Source organism: Podarcis tiliguerta (genome assembly GCF_965153285.1).
Source record: "Podarcis tiliguerta genome assembly, chromosome: 1".
In the NCBI taxonomy this organism is placed as follows: Eukaryota; Metazoa; Chordata; class Lepidosauria; order Squamata; family Lacertidae; genus Podarcis; species Podarcis tiliguerta.
The window spans coordinates 33,623,760-33,641,636 of NC_139534.1; the positions used below are offsets into that span (position 1 = coordinate 33,623,760).

At 40.5% G+C, this 17,877-nt stretch overlaps 1 protein-coding gene across 2 annotated transcripts in view; it reads right to left on the reverse strand.

The window, feature by feature from the left end:
- Window positions 1–75: 75 nt before the first annotated feature.
- The window catches only part of GALNT13 (polypeptide N-acetylgalactosaminyltransferase 13), a 150,109-nt gene continuing 132,307 nt past the window's right edge, over window positions 76–17,877 (reverse strand). For both annotated transcript variants that reach the window (XM_083409611.1, XM_083409612.1), the window contains exon 12: window positions 76–6,787. In XM_083409611.1, the coding sequence (XP_083265737.1) occupies window positions 6,647–6,787 (141 nt within the window). In that variant the 3' untranslated portion in view covers window positions 76–6,646. The remainder of the gene's footprint in view (window positions 6,788–17,877) is intronic.

Below are 17,877 nucleotides of genomic sequence, written 5' to 3' on the forward strand. Positions count from 1 at the left end.
AGAAACTTCTGGTAAAATGCTTATTATCAGATTACAGGAAGATATGCCTACAACAAAGACAAAGTCAAACTAAAATAAAACTAAACTGGCATATTTTATTTCTACAAAATGTATAAATATTTAAAATTTACAGCAGAGTTAACATTTAATAACTGTTACAACATTTAAAATGGTGTAATTCTTAATCCACTGCCCACTCGTACATATGAAATATGTATTTGCGTTCCAACATTTCAAGAAGCTTTATGAGCAATTCCGCAGATGCAGGTTCCTTCGAACATGGGAAATAATAATAATTTTTTTAAAAAAACAAAAAACTGCAAAGTCCACCATTGTCATTTTAAAGGGCCACTTCATAAATTATGCTTTTTAGTTACACAACTTGAGATGTCTTACATATACACGTAAAGCTATGTGGGTGTGACAAATGTTTGCAAACATGCATACCATACAAGTATACTCATCAGGAGGCTGGGACTTCCCATATTGGTATACTTAAGCTAAACTTGCATTTGCCTGCATGTCATGTATTGAATGGCCTAGATCCATGATGGCCAAACTTGGCCCTCCAGCTGTTTGGGGGCGACAATTCCCATCATCCCTGACCACTGGTCCTGTTAGCTAGGGATTATGGGGGTTGTAGTCCCAAAACAGCTGGAGGGCCAAGTTTGGCCATCACTGGATAGATACATTGAGTCTGGTCCCCGCTGCAAAGATACAGACTTATCAGCTGCCCTGGCCACCTGCTGTTTCAGGGGCAAAAGACGACTCCCTTGTATTTGAAATGACAAAACTGGGATTCCAGGAGAATGTGTAAATGTTTGAAAACACTTTTAACACTAATAATTCACATAACCTAATTTAAAAAAAGAAAACACATTGCTGGTGTTCATTCAACACCTTGAGATCAAACAGTAGCTTATATTTAGTAGCAGTTTAGAAGTGGTGTAATCTCACCAGATGTGTTCATATGCTGTACAGTAATAGCAGCAGATGTTGAATCTATTCCATACATTGAAATACAAGTGTTTATGTGTGTGTGTGAGAGAGAGAATACATTTGGAATTCTCAAACCGTAGCTGTCACAACAGTTAATTACAATTCCGATGTCCTGCTGGAAACAGCAGATGTGTCCAAAGACTATTACGATGCAGAAGGACTTAGAAGACAGTGACATTGTGAAATCCTACTTCAAATTTCCTCCCTAAACCATTATAGCCTAATTCATAGCTTTGCACTTCAGCACCTTCAACAGTATTTTTGCCTCATTCGAGACTGTATTTAGCATCTACAAATGAGATGCAACTAAAATTTATATGATCAGATATGATCTTCATTACTTTCAAGTAAAAGAAAATACTGGACTGTGTTTGTTAGAGTACAGTACTAATCTCTTTTTGAAAGGCTACCTAACTAGTTTGCAATTAGATAAAAAATACCATTCTTGGGTCTCAACAGTCTAGAAGCTGTCTTTGAAGACAAAGTGAGTTCATTACCACTGGCTCATAATTTACACACCCATTCCACCTTCTTCAAGTAATTCATAAGGTTGTCCAGGATAAGGGACTTTAATACTCTTGCCTTGTTTATAATACTGCTCTTGCCTTCAGAATATTCACATTTCATATATTCCTCTATAAGCTTTGTGTTCCTCTGTCGTTCTATGACTGCAACCAAGAACTGTGAGGTTTGTTAGAGCATTTCTGAATGATAATAATAATTATTATTTTACATTTCAAAAGCTATATACAAATATTATTTAGCCCTCAGTACACCCCTGTGAAAATCAGGAACAATTGGCCCCATTTTACAGATGGGGAAACGAAGATAAATCGAGTTCTACATTTTTCAAAAACAGCTTTAATATTGAACCCACAACTTGTTGATACTATAAAGTCCTTGACCTAAAACATGGGCACTGAGTTTCATTTAAATGCCCGAACAGTGAATTCTGTATTTGTCTTCTAAACACAGAGAGGGCACCACACATAAAACATAACAAACACCATACTCCACTTTCAGCCAAGGCCACACAGGAATATAATAGCAAAACTGTGGTGGAAACTTTTAAGTTGTCAGTTTTATACTCACTTTTCAGCAAGAATGGGGAGAGCAAGGAGTTCAGCTGGGTGGGCATCCTGGCTAGAATTAGCAGCAAGCAGAATAAAGATTGGTACCTCAAGAAGGCACCTTGTCTTGATCCTGCTCATGCCTCACCCTGCCCTTCATTGCCCCCTACTCTTTTCCCTCCCCCTAACAGAGAAAGAAGTCACAAGTTGGGGAAGTGAGATATAAATGCAATGAAGGAGGTCCATTGGGACTGGTGGGAAATGATGCTCTCTGGACATCATTTCCCATTGCAGGTGAGGTCCAATAAGCTTCTTCCATCATCATCCATCCATTCCACCAACTGCAACCTCTTTTTCTTCCCCTAAGGTGAGATTTTTCCCCTCTTCAAGCAGAGAAGGGGAAATCGCAAGAGAGATGGCCAGCAACTGCACTCAAGTTGAACCTCTGGAGAACTTACTTTCCTATTGTCTGGTGGCATGCCCTTAATTCTTTGAAATAGCATTGTTTGTGTGACAATGCCATTTTAAATTGTCGCAGATAGCTTTAGATTTTGCTCATTCATGGTACAGTGCAATCTATGCATATGCAGTCAGATGTAAGTTTCACTGTGTTTGGTGGCATTCACTCCCTTGTAAGTGTGCACAGGATTGCAGTGACTGGCTAGATTCATTGTTGCTTTCTCATTCACAAAGAAGCTGCAGGTTCTTTATCTTGGCTCAACTACCTTCAACTTGAACAGACCCATTTTACTTTGTTTTGCAGCAGTTTGATCTGTTGGTGACACTGAACCAACAGTTTCTGCTCTCCTATCAAACTGTTTGGTCGCAGATACCACAGTAGTGAAAAGCAGGAGGAGCTCCTCCTCAAAGGATGCTGTGGGATCAGTGAAGGACAAGGGACACTGTGCCTGACCAGGGCCTCCCACTGTAAGATGCCATTGAGCTTGAACCAGAAAATCTGGCACCAAAGTCCAGTAGGCCAGCTTACTAGGAGGAGGACTGGATCACCTGAACCTTGATTCTGCCCAGCACACATACCCAACTGCAACTGAGGAACCTAGAACCTAGGTCCACATACCCAATGAGGATCTCATAGATTCAGAGACTACTGACATACAGTAATTGCAAAACAGGACTTTTGACCACATGAAAACCGGGGATGCATTGCCTTTATCTTCTAGCCCAGTGCAAAATGACACATTGGACCTGAAAATCTGAATATATAACCACACAGAGCACCTCTGCTATCACTGTGCTCTGGGCTGCTTGATTTTAATCATTCTGCATTGAATTGAAATGGCCTGCCTTATGGTAAGACTTCTTCCCAGGTGGTTAGTGATACACAATTCCCTTCTGTCCTCTGAGGAGAACAGGCCACTAATGTTCTAGACAACTCTGTCATCTGCCTAGTTGGTGTAAGGTGTGTGTGCATTTGTTTCAGACTGGGATCTCCAGCAAACAGCTTTCTGCGTCTTCCTTCCTGTGTTATCATTGGCACTTGGGTTCCTTAGTTAGCCAACCAGACTAGTCTACCTTACCGGCCAGCATACTGCTAGCAGATCTCACAAGCTGAAGGTGGCCAGCTGACCTCACAAGCCACCCATAGCATAAAAAACCAGCTCCTTCAAAGCAAGCTTTTCAGTCATTGCACTGAGAAGCAATGGTTACTCTTGCCTTGCCTGCTCAACCAGGTAACCAACCTTTAGTCCTCAGTAGACATCAGCCAGGGCTAGCAAGTGAACTGAACTGTTACTCTTGCTATTAAAAACTGTGGTTCAAACTGACATGTAGCTTAAAACGAGAAGTCCCAAATAATGCCCTTCACTGGTGGCAGTGATGACCACCAGCTTGGATGTCTTTAAAAGAGAATTTGACAAATTCCTGGCAGTAAAGGCTATCCATGCTGACTAGCCACAATGGTTCTTCTCTGCCTCCATGGTCGAAGGCGGAATCCTTCTGAATATCAGTTGCTGGAAACACCAGGAGGGGAGAATGAGGGTTTCCCACAGGCATGTGGTTGGCTACAGGGAGAACAGGGTGCTGGACTAGATGGGTCACTGGCCTGATCCAGCAGGCTTTTCTTATTTTCTTATGCATAGAGATGACTTATCAGGTGGTGCTGAGAGATTTCTCTCTGACAGAAAGAGAGGCACTTCTTCAAATACCAAAATAAGATTCATATGGACTCTTAGCAAAGGTTTATTTCCATCAGTGCTCTGCTCACTGATAAAAACTTGGGCGTTCCTCCAATGGGCCAAGGCCCTTACAGAGACCTTATAGTTTCCCAAGTTCCAGATAACATGTTGTATAGAAAGAGGGGCTAGCTGTCCCAAAACTCACTCTTCCCCAGCACTACACTGGCAGTTGTAGGAGGGTGACCAGGGGAGCCAGTAAGGATGTCACAGCCTTTATTTAAGAACTCTCCTAGGCTCTTTACATCTGGGCAACTTGTCCATCATATAAGGTGCTAATCAGAATCCTGCCTTGCCTCATCCGGCATCTGGATGGCATCAGCCAAGCCGATACAGCCTATTTACATTAACTATATTAACTAACTAGTCTTGTTAGCTTAGTGGTAGAGCATCTGCCTTGTATGAAGAAGGCAGCTCCAGCTTCAATCCCCATCTCCAGGTAGGTCTGGGAATATCCCCATAAACCCTGGAGAGCTGCTGTCAGTCTGTATAGACAGTGCAGAGCTAGATGGCCCAATGGTCTGACTTTACTATAGGGCAACTTCCTATATAGTTTTATGTGTGATATCTGAACACCAGCTATTCTCAGAGGATACCACCTGCTTCTGGGCTGACGGGATCATTGCCTACTTCTTTTCGAACCTGATCACTGGTCTATTTACACCCTATTTTTCACCTCTGACTCTGCTGGGCTCTTGACAGCCTGTTTGGAGCTCGAGTATACTGATATGGTAGCAGCATAGAACACTTCTATGGATAAGAGAAACATGCACATTCAAACTCCAGGCAGGTGATATATATGAAAGGGAAACACAGTGTATCAGGTCTCATCCAGAGAAACAGGCTCTATCTGACTCCTAAGGTCCAAGGTGTTGTGGCAATGTGAAAGCGATAGGGCTAGCCAAGCTCTCCAGGGTATTGTGGAAGCAATGTGGACAAATTCATACCATTCTATAGAGCACAAAATTTTGACATGGCAAATGGCCCTGACATACAAGGAGTCTGTAAATCTAACTATAGCACACACCCATCTCTAGACTCAATATTGCTCCTTATAGACCTAATACTGGAACCACTGAAGAGTCAAATGTTAGCCCAAAGTGTTCCCACTTACATATAGGTATAGAGTTATGCCATACAATTACCCCTTTCTTTAATTAAAATATTATTATTTATAGTTTAACCACCTCCTGAGCAAACTCGGCTCCCAATATGGCTACGTTACAGGTCATAAGCTTATTAGATATGCTTTTAATTAGTCATGTTTCTATTACGGTTATATATAAAACCATTCAACTAGACATATTAATAGGTGGAAGCTTTGACGTTTTTAGGTGGGGCTTTACGTATGCTTAATCTGCTGCAATACCAAAATCAATCTTTCAAAATAATAACTATAATCAATATGGAAAAGTGGACAGTTAATGCAATGAAGATTAACTTGAACTCCGGTAAAGTGCCTAGCATAAACCTGCTCTTGACATTTTTAAAGAACAGGTTTCAAGAGTTTCACTCCAACTCAAGATGATCAAGTTTTGCTCCCTCTTATAGTTGCACCATTAACGGGAGTTCGCGAGAATTGGCCAGAGGCATTACTATGCTTCACAAAGGCTTATACTTTGCCAAGAGTGTATGCTATCTCTGGACGATATGAATTCAGTTTCATTGTATTCCCTTTCGCTGTGATTTCAATTTTACCTCCCATCTGCCGGCATATAGCCTTCATTTAGTTTTGCCGATATTTCAAAGGCGTTTCAAGAACAGCAATGCCACATTCCCCCCCAGTATTATACATGAAAGACACCCATTATATACAGTAAATTTCCTGCTCAGAATTTCTTTCAGCTGAGCTATCTGCTGGTTACGGCCGGCAGCAGATTAAAAACTAATTCTTCCTCTGCTGCCATGAAGGGGCCAGTACAAGCACATCGACTTAATAAATAAAAGATATAATCTCTCACGATACAAGTGGGTTTCATAAGGCATTTAACATGGTCACTTTCAAGCAACGTTACATGACAGAACCAAGAGTAAGCCCACTCCCCACAAAACCTTGGAGTTCAGCTTTGTAATGCTTTCCGCGAGTCTGATTTTTCCTCAAGAATACCGTGTCTTGATCATAGCATATGTTTACGGTATGCAGAGCGCTTGTGTGTTTAGCTGAATGAGTAAAAAATAAAAGATAAAAATTCTGAAGGGAAAAGTGCAAACATGCTTTAAGCAATTAAAAAGCAGATGGGCTTTTCACCGAGCATTCAAAACCTTTCACTTCACCGATAACATGGGAAGAGGAAAAGACTTCTGTTCGATCAAACTGTGTGAAGTGCAAGAGGTCTAGAGCCTTGCGAGGCCTGGCGAGGAAACACAGCGAGTCTTTCGCGGCTTTTAGGCACCCAAGGTCATATTCCGGAGCAGCCACTGCTGAGATCGGCTTTCACTGCAGTCTTTCATGGTAGGAACCATTTTGTCGTCTTCAGAGGGTTCGTCGAGACATTGGTTGCTGTTGACGTGCCTCAAGGTAAGTCGCTGCAAAAGAAACAATAACAACAACAAAAACCCTGTTATGTATGCAGGCATTGTAAGCCAAAGCCAGGCTTGTATACATGCAAAGCAGGCCTAGGCCTTAAGGCTTCCTGGAGCTCAGGAGCTTCACCTGTATAACAAAAGATTGAGAGGATTCTAAAAACCTCCGATGACATTGTTAGTAGCTGGCAGGCAGCTGATCCCTGATGAGATAGGGCCAGTGTTGTGATTCGCTGATTGCAAGCATTAAGGGGACCTATCAGAGGTTAGGTGTGTGCTTTTACCTGGGCCAGTTAAAGGTATATATATTGGGCCAAGTGCCCCTGTTTGTCAGTCTTGTTCTTGTTGCTACAATATACTGCTTTGAGCTGAAATCTGGTCTTGAGTCATGCCTGAATCCACCGACACTTCACAACCCAAGTGAAGAGTGCTCCCATTTAGAGCAGTTTATGAGTTTCTCCAGAAACTAGAGCGAGCTTGGGATTTGTTCTGCTTCAGCCGCAATGCAATACTTCTTTTCCATTCCCCTTTGCCTATGGCAGCCTTTTCACTGACTTGGCAAAGTTAGCTTTTACTTTTCAGGCCTTCTTTTTTAAAATTCTTAAATCTTGTATTATAAGTGTATTATAAATGTTTTGTTGTACAAATCTGTATGACTGTTATGTATTAACACAATGTACTTAGCAATGATGATGATGATGATTGTTTGTTTGTTTATACTCTGCCCATCTGGCTGGGTTGCCCCAGCCATTCTGGGCATATTCCAACACATATAAAAACATAAATCATTATCAATTATTAAAAACCTTCTGATACAGGGCTGCCTTCATATATCTTCTAAAAGTTGTATAGTTATATATGTATATGTTATATGCTCCTTTAAAAGTTTCAGCATGTTATGTTTAAAACATAAACACTGCTTTTGGGAAGCTCTGAGCAGCTTACATATATAGAGCCCTCAAGCAGGACTGAGGTAGATTGACCACTGGTCTGACTTGGTATAAACTAAAGCAACCTCCTATGTTACAGAACAGAGGATTCACACGATACTGCCAAAACCAGCAATTGCCAGGAGCTGGACACTGAAGGTAGAAACATTTGGAATTATTATGAAATCTGTGTTTGATTTCATGTTGGTTAAGATGCTCTGGCCAGTGGAAAAGCACTGCATTTATGAAGATATCCTGAATCAGGAAAGGCCATGAAACTCATCAACTGGTACCAGACTTTGCTGTGGGAGGAGCCAATAAACTGAATCTGAATTCTGGTAAGACAGAGGAGCAATGGATGAGCCTGAGTCTGGATAATGGATCAATTTCCTGAAATACTGAGGGGCTAGTAGGAATGTTCTGCAGCAACATTTTGAATACTACAGCTTTGGTTCAGATTGTGACACAATATTCACAAAGACTTTACTGATACGTTGCAAACCAGTTAGCTCAATGGGTTCAGTCCAGCTGAGTTCTGCTCACAGTAGACTTATTGAAATCAATAGACTCATGTCCATTTCTTTCTTTCTTTCTTTCTTTCTTTCTTTCTTTCTTTCTTTCTTATATTTTTATTGAACGTTTTCAACATAAACTACAATAAAAACCAAGCTAGTCTAAAAAAGAAAAAGAAAAAAATAAGAAAGAGAAATAGATCTAAAAACCGTCTACCTCAATTGTATCATATCCTTTATTCATATAGAGAAAAGTAGACCTTCCTGGAAACTTCCCCCAGCCTCTCACCCTGGGAGATCCTTTCTACCCCATCATGTCCATTCATTTCAATGGGTTTACTCCATGAATAGTGAGTAGCATTGGATACCACCCAATCTATAGTGAAACAGTGCCTGATTATCAAGGGATTAGAGAGAGTGCATGCTCTCACTGCAGTACTGGCATGTTAAAAATGTAAATGATATCCAGCTTTGCTACCACAGAATGTATTAGAATATTGGATTAAGAAGATTATTAGATGGTTTCATGACCTTTCCCTTAAAAGATGTGAAAATACTTCTCGAAAAGCCCACCTTATAATCTTTCCTGTCTAGTAATGAACTGCCATTTCGTCACTTGCTTTTCAAAGACTTAAATTGATTCACTAGCTGCCTAATGAAATATTTGTTTTTGTCACAATGTCTCATAGCTGTTCTTCTCTTTCTTTGAGGTAATTTTTAAGGGAGCTTTTTGGTTGCCAGTACACCTGTTTTCAGTGATGTCATCAAATAAAACTATCAATTTATTTTTTTAACCTGCAGAACCACAAGAAACAAGATTTTTTATTAAAAAACCGAAGGGTTCTTAAAAAAAAGCAAGCATCAAAATCTTGGTGCTATGCTATCACTGAAATGTAGTACCCATGTTTTATTTCACTGCTTTTAGCTAGAAATGTAACAATTGTTTTGAGATGGCAGAAATATTACCTTATGCTAAACATTCATATTTGTGTCATCCTGCTGTGCACCATAGATCAAACATCATAAGATCATTTATTCTTTTTAAACTGAGATGGGAAACACTGCTCTCAAAATATTAGGCATTGTCTGCTCTTGCACTCAGGTCCTGTTTGCAGGTTTCCTACATGCATCTGGTTGACCACTGGGAGAACAGGGTGCTGGACTAGGTGGGCTGTTGGCTTGATTCAGCAGGCTGTGTATTTATTTACTTCACTTCAAGCATACCTGAAGGAGTGTCTCCATTCCCATCGTTCAACCCGGACACTGAGGTCCAGCTCTGAGGGTCTTCTGGCAGTTCTCTCACTGTGAGAAGCAAAGTTAGAGGGAACCAGGCAGAGGGCCTTCTTGGTGGTGGCGCCCACCCTGTAGAATGCCCTCCCATCAGATGTCAAGGAAATAAACAACTATCTAACTTTTAGAAGACGTCTGAAGGCAGCCCTGTTTAGGGAAGTGTTTAATGTATGATGTTTCATCGCTGCTTTATTATTATTATTATTATTATTATTATTATTATTCTGTTGGGAGCCACCCAGAGTGGCGGGATATAAATAATAAATGAGCGGGGATAGAATTTATTATTATTATTATTATTATTATTATTATTATCTCTATCCATCAGCTGCATGGAACTAGACCTTGCGAGGTCAGTCTGCTCAATCACTGATAACAGAAAAACAGAATGGTAAACTTTTGGGCTGGTATCTTTTTATTCAGAGTTAGAAGTTCTTGTTTAGCAACTTCACAGATGGCATTAAGGAAAACCAGAACTGCATGCTGCGACACCACTGAAATGTTTATTCATTGCTGATTTCAAAATTAAGGCATTTCCCTGAGATGGTTTGCAATGATGAGATCGCACAAACATCTAAACTTTTGCAAAACGATTACACATTATTCCATGCTAGATTGACATGCGTTACACATTTCTAAATGTTGTGTGCTGTACAATTTCAACTGGGGAAGCATCATCTCCCTTGAGGTTTTGCTCTTACTTTGAACGAACTGTCATGGAATCCCCAAAGAAACATCTACACCTGTTAAATTAAATCACCTTAAGGCTGTTTAATATTTTGCAGCTCTGTAAGAACAGAGCCTTTTCCTATCCTTTTAAGAGACACTAAAAACTGCACAGTTAACCTATGCAACTTGTGTGCTGTTCATAGAAAAGATTCAGGATTGCTGAAATAACGTATTTTAGCATTAATTAAACTGGTGATATTGCAAATCTACAAACCCAAGGAAACTGATACCGTGCTGCCTCTCATCAGCTGTTCCTTTGTATTTGTTACATAATTTCATGCCAGACAAACATATTGTTGGGTTTTTTTTAGCAGTCTTCTATAAGCACTTACTTCTTTGGTTCCATAATTATGCATGCTATTAGAAAGAGCTTTCTTTGTTTGGTCAGCAACCAATTACCTTGGGAAAATATTACCAACAAAACCACACAGTCTAGAATTTACTTCATTTTTCACCATAAAGATGATTAATACTGCAGCAATCTCTAGCTGTTTAAACACTCGTAAAAACGGGTTTTTTTTAAAAAAATAAGAGTTTTCTTTCTTACTCAAGCATATGCAAGCTTGCTTAAAAGAAAAGAAAAAAACACCCATTCATTTTAGGACAAAGAGTAAATGTTAAGTTAATCCCACAGCTTTACGTGTGTGCGCGCACGCGCTCAACAGCAACTTGGATAGGTAACATTACTGATGCAAATGTTTCAAATTCTTAACCTAAAATATCAACAGGAAAACTGACATTAGCCTTATAAACGATATCTTAAAATGCTCTGGAAATGTCTAGACTTGAAACAATGACCATGCTAACACACCCGTTAATTTGTAAGCCTATGGGCAGGGTTTGTTCTTTTTGATATAACTTTTGTACAGCACTGTTAAGGCTTCATCTGCACTATACATTTAAAAACAGAATCATACCACTTTAAAGAGTCAAGAGTTCCATAGCTAAACCATACAGAATTGTAGCTCTGTGCAGGGGAATCAGGGTCTCCTAACAATGCTTTACACCCTTAACAAACTACAACTCCCAGGATTCTTGGGGGGTAGGGGAAACATGTCCACTTAAAGTGGTATGATACTGCTTGAAAAGTGCAAAAAGGGTTGAGGTGGTTTTGTAAACGACGTTACCACATTGAGAAATACTCAGGGTTTATTTATGACACATTTCTGGGTACCTACTACCAAGATACATATACGTACCTACTATACAAGATAATTACCAAGAACGTAATTATTTATTTAATTGTATTTACTTACAGGATTTTCTAGGCTGCCTTTCAGCTCCTGCTTCCAGAGGGGCACAAACAGCAATTCCATGAAACCACACATTAAAAAGGACATAACATACGGTCAAAATAATAGTCAGCTAAAACAGAATGGCTTTTGAGGAAACCCAAGAGACTGAACCTGAAGCAGGGTTTCCACCTTTGGAAAGGATTGTATCAGAAAATGTGTTTCTCTAAGATGTCCTGGTCCTTAGGTCATGAAGGGCTTTATAGGTTTAGGCGGGATGAAGGTGGCACTGTGGTCCAATCGGCAAGCCTAGGGCTTGCTGATTGGAAGGTGGGCAGTTCGAATCCCCGTGACGGGGTGAGCTCCTGTTGCTCGGTCCCAGCTCCTGCCAACCTAGCAGTTTGAAAGCACGTCAAAGTGCAAGTAGATAAATAGGTACCACTCCGGTGGGAAGGTAAACGGCATTTCCATGCGCTGCTCTGGTTTTGCCAGAAGCGGCTTAGTCATGCTGGCCGCATGACCCAGAAAAACTGTCTGCAGACAAATGCCGACTCTCTGAGCCACTAAAGCGAGATGAGCGCTGCAACCCCAGAGTCGTCTGTGACTGGACTTAACTGTCAGGGGTCCTTTACCTTTACCTTTAGGTCTAGGCCACATACTGGTGGCCAATGTAGCAATTTCCATATAGGTGTCATGTGCATATGCCAACTCACAGTCTCCAGTCATGAGTTCAGCTGTGGTATTCTGCACTGATCAGATCTTCTGAACACTTTTCATGGGCAGCCCCACATGAAGCACGAGCTGCCTATGCCTGGATGTGAGTAATCAAGTCTTCCAACAGTGGGCACAGACAACTTAAACAGCTTGGAGCTAGTACATTCTAGGACACAACTATGGCCTAGAAGCAAGGCTGGGTCCCTAAGAACCCATGAGCTATGAACTTGAACCTTTCAAAAAGACTGCAATCCTGCCTAGAAATGGCTTTTCTTCTTTGTGTCCACAGAGTCTGTCCCCCTTGCAGCTCGTGGAATCACTTCACTTTTGTTCAGAATGAACTTAGCCCCAAAATAAATTCAGGTAAAGAGAGATTGCTCCAAAACCACACACACACACACTAAAAATGCAACCATTCAAAAAGTGCCCTGGAAATAATACCATGGATGGAACCGGGATGGGGTGGCAGTGAGTTTGGGGCTGCAGGAGAGGATGGATGCCAATTTGGGGGGGGGGGGAGTGGCACAGTCCGCTATATTATATATGCCCATTTCATGTTAGGACACCAAAAAGAATGGATTACCGAAGAAATAATTAGGCGGACCTGAGGAAGGTGGTAAACAGACCAGGAGAATGTGCACTTTGCTGCCAAGTCTGGATGAGCCCTCAAAGGCCCAGTTTGACTGCATGGAAGTTCTTATATCTGAGAGGAGGCATTTGTGCCAAGCTAAGCAATGCATCTTTAGCAACCAAAATGCAATTGATAAAACTGACAATAAACTTAAATATCATAGCTGACCCAATGCTGGGTAACAGTGCTGATGGTGTACCATACAGGAGTTCGGGTTGTACATCTGAATATCCTGCAATTTTTATGTGGGTGTTAAGGGCCTCCGACCTGACGTGCCCTGCTGGCACCAGTGCATTAATGACCTGGCAAAAACAGGATCATGCTGAACAGATTTCCCCATCTGTTTTGCAGTGCAGAGAATGCCCTTTCTAGGTGTGAAAACAATAACAACACTTTCTTTGCATCACAGTGGCTAAAGCAAGGAATAGGAGTAGCCATCAATACAACTGCTACTATATGTTTAGGGGGAACAAAAAAGCCATGCTTTCTAATTCACAGTTTTTTGCAAAAAGAGAAGAGACATACACCACAAAGGACAATCAAATGTGACTTTTAATGTTGACTGTTTTAAACACACCCAGATCTAAGCAGCATAAACTAATGCTATTTCTAAACAAGGGGAGAAAATGGGGAAAGAGCACAACTGGGGAAAGAGCAGCAAGCAATCAAGCAAGGAGCTTAGCTTTTTCTTTTTGCGCCTTTGATACCAACCTCGAGACATTTGCTAAAGAAAATAGTCAGTGGGACTGTAAAAAATGTTCCTAAAAACCTCCAGTCGCGTGTAGTTTCTCAGTAGCCACTTTTGAAAGGGGCTGCCATTGCATGTCTCCACTGTGGGGCCACGAGTGCCATCCTCTATTCTGCTTATGGTCAAACATGACTGGGTAATGATATGGAGAAATGTGTGCGTCTGTATGACAAAAAAAATGGTAAACAAACAAAGAGACAGAAATCACATAAAAAATGGAAAAGAGAAGAAAAACACTACTGGGCCTTTGGCAAAGGGAAGCTCAACAAACCAGATCAAGTGATGTTCTCAAGTACAGTTGTAAGATTTAATCTTGAAAAAAGTACCCACCAATTACATGACTTCCTTAAAACTAGACAGATTTAACCAACTCAAGATTTCCAAATCCTAATCCAGAAACAATGGGAGTTTGTCTTCTAATGAGTCCCACAGATATAAACACAAGGATTGCTAATTGCACAAGTCCTTCCCAAATCTGTTCCAAGGGGGAAGCCCTAGGACATATTTAGGGACCCACAGGGGGAAGGCATTCTGTTGTGCAAAGAGAAATCCTTGTGCTGAGAGAGTTCCATTCATGCAGTGGGGCTTTCCTGCTTCCACTTCCTGCAGTTCTTTGCCCAAGTTCTTTCTGGGAGTTGGGGAATCTTCTGCAATGACCTGAGATCTGACCTTGGTGGCAATGGCAGACATTGCAGTGCTTCCCCCCGTGTGAGCAGAAGTGTGCTTCAAATCTCGCCCAGAGTAACAGGGAGGAAAGCCTAATATAAAATGCTTCAGAATTGACTCCAGGTATAAAATAAACCGGGAATGAGGCTTATCAGTCGTACTAGTTATAAGCCATGTGGTCCATTCTTCTGTGGTCATACCTGCTTTGCTGAGTAAAGTATTTATTGTACAAATGATAGTTTTCCTGTTTCAAGTGAGTTGCCCTTCTTCTTTTTAATAAAAAAAAAATGCTAGGCGAAAATTACATTCAAAAGAGTTGTATGGAAGAGTCTACGGTTTGCGGGATTATACTACATGAAAGTGCAAGTGGGAATTATATTTTATTTTTGCTTTGAGGGAAAAGGGTGATTGTGCTATTATTCTCCACCCAGGAAGCACTGGGACCACACTGTACATTGCATCAAGATGCAATGCCCTCCCAGTGCTTTGTGGGAGAAGAATGATGGAGCCAGCTGTTGCCATGAGCTCTCTCTCTCTCTTGTCCTCTAGCTGTGCAGGTATCAACAATCATACTTTAATGAATTCAGCCTGTGTGTCTTCCCTACTATGTATAAACTGGTTAAGTGGAAAATACTAAGCAGAATGCCTCAAACCCAACAACATGAAGAATAGCAGTCAAATATTTTAACAGCTATTCTTGAGTTCAGCCTTCCTTTACTTTTAAAAACAAAACAAAACATATATTGATTAGTGGTTCCCTGTCTAACTGACAGCTGAAAAGCCAGTTATTCTTAGCATAAACTGTATGGGAGGTTCATTCACTTGGTTGGATTTAGAAAGTTGTTATTGCTGCTGACTTCCCTGTTATTTCATCTGCTTCTTTTAATCTGTTGGATGGCCGTAGTTCGAAACTTTTAATTTATGTTTTGTACCCCTCCCAGATATAAATCTGCAAGGAAGGGCAGATTTAAATAAACAAGGGCAGATATAAATAAATAAATAATAGTAAGTCACTGCAGCATACATTTGCGTGTGTGATTAAGAGTGTATTCGCATGGAAAACAATAAGAAAATTCAAGAATGAATGTCCTTATAATGTCACTTTGAGTAAGCGGCTGGCGCATCAATTTTTTTTGTGCTTCAGTTTCATTATGAGATGCAAGTTCATGTCCTTCCTTTTCTCTCTTTTTCACTAGTGGAAAGGAAATGTCATCTGAATAAATCAATGGGAAGATTTAATAATCTTGCGTATTTAAATATTTATTATAGACACATATATCCAGCAGATTCAACAGATAATTATAAACAAAGTAAGAACAATTTAGCAGAAGGCTTCAGATCGAAAAGGAACATAATCAAATCCTGTAGCCTTGCCTCCAATGAGCTGTGCTGAATTCAAAGGAGCTAAGCTCATCTCAAATTCATGCACAGAACCAACCTCCCGCACTGTTTGCCTTTTCATTTATCCTGCTAATTTAGAGGAAAACAAGGAACCTCATGAAATTATTAGTCTTTCAGTTTACAGACAAAAAGCGTGTTGTGGAAAGTAAACAGCCTTCAATCTAGATGAGGCTTTGAATTATATGCCAGATCTTCCAAAACCTCTGCTGCTTGGTTACCATAACCTTAAAAAAAAAAACCTGTGCAGCAGAAGCATTATCAGCCATCTAAATAATTTGCACTGTTCAATGAGAAGCTAGTTATCACACTAGCCAATGCCATTAATAATTGCATGCCTGCCAAGGCTTATTAGACTACCATGGATTATTAGACTAAAAACCCCCAAAAAACCCCAAAACAACACTTTAAAAACAGCTGGTTCCTCAAAGCAACAAGACATGTGTTAGCACTGCGTTTCTGTAGTGACAATCTATTTTATTTGGCTTTAAAATGAAAGGTTGGGTTATAATTTAAACAGTTTCCCTATTTGTCAGATCCAGACATTCATACCCAACGTTCTCATTGCTTTGCTCTGTAGTAGGGATCCAAATTTTCTGCTGCATTCCTGGAGATTCTGACCGGTTAAAGAATGCTTACAAGTGTACCCTGCAAGTGTATCAACATCGTGAATGAATGAAGCTAAAGGAGTGCAGTTAGATGATCAATGAATCTCTCAGGGGGACATGGCCCGATGCTCTGCTGTAAGTGCTTAGCAGAAGATTTATGATGCAGCACCAAAATCAATGGGAGTTTTGTCAACTCATTTGCGCAGATGCAGGAAAAAGCCACAAATGAAGTTTTCCTTAACATGTTTCAAAAGAACACTCTAATATTGTATAGTTTAAAACGAATCAAGTCCTGAAATAATACAGAGCATATTTAAGAAAGGACATTCTGGTCCTTTCTGCTACATATCTTCAGAATATGTTTCTTTTCTCTCTCCCCCCCCCCTTTCTTTGTCTCTAGAAAGCTACAATGTAATATTTTCAACTACAGGAAATTTAAAGTGAGCCACAATAAAACACAATCTACTGAAAGCCAAGGTCATATGTACCACCACAGCAGTAAAACAAGCAAGGTCCTATTCTAGAATCAATCACGAGGTTTGCCAGTTTTCAACACACTTACCTCAAAGCTGTATTCCCATTTACCTATATACTGACAAAAGCAAATAAATTTCACATGCAGTTAAACCAGGACTCAGAAAATGTCTTACTGTCAATACTCATCTTTCCACAATCACTTCTTTGAAAATGATACTAGTCCTCAATATAAATTAGAAACACTACTCACTTATCTGATTACATTGTCATGTATACCTGCAGACATTTAACATTTCCAGCAACTTAGGGCGGATGATAACTTACTTTTCTTTGAATCTGACATACTGAAAGCCTTTAATACACACAAATAATGTTAGGGCAATTTTTGCTCCTTCACAGGATAAGTGGATTGCAAAAGCAGTTGCCCACCATAGTCGCAATTATCATTATCTGCTACAAAGGGTAACCAATTTTTGTCCCTATATAGAGAAACGGCCACAGTAAGTACCATTGCTTCAGATAAAGCACACGAATTCATTTCAGTCCTTTTCATAATTTCAGTGAACATGGGGGGAAGATAAATTGGAACAATGTCTGATCTCCATGTTTCTGATTTCTATTCATTCATTTGAAGCTCTGAACAGAGCATATTCATATAGCGTCTGTATGCATTATCAGGAATACTGGCTTTTGTTAAGTTCTTGGGTGCTCTGTCTGCTCCAGTTGTACACATGTAGGTTCTCTTCAGACATGAATACAATGGGAGGAAGATGGAGCGTCTGTTCCTCCATGTACCAATACAGAGCTGGCCTTTCATTGTCTCTCTCCCCCATCTTGTCTGATTATTCAGCAATCATGGGGGGCACAAAGATCTTGAGAAGCTAGCCGTCTTATTTTGGTGAGAGACAAGAGGAGGTGTTGAAGAACTATCTTCTCCCATACCTCCATCGCCAGGGACCCTGAAATGGAGTGGAGTGTTGAAGAGCAGAAGACAGGGCACAGCATCCAGGGAGTGGGATTACGAAATCTGAGTAGAGTTTGTGAAGGGTGTGGAGTCTCATGCTTTGATAGTTTCCCATTTTGCAGAGGGAGATCTCATGACTAGGCAAACAAAAGAGATGGAAATGTACAGTAGCAGGAGAACAGTCTATGTCAGGCT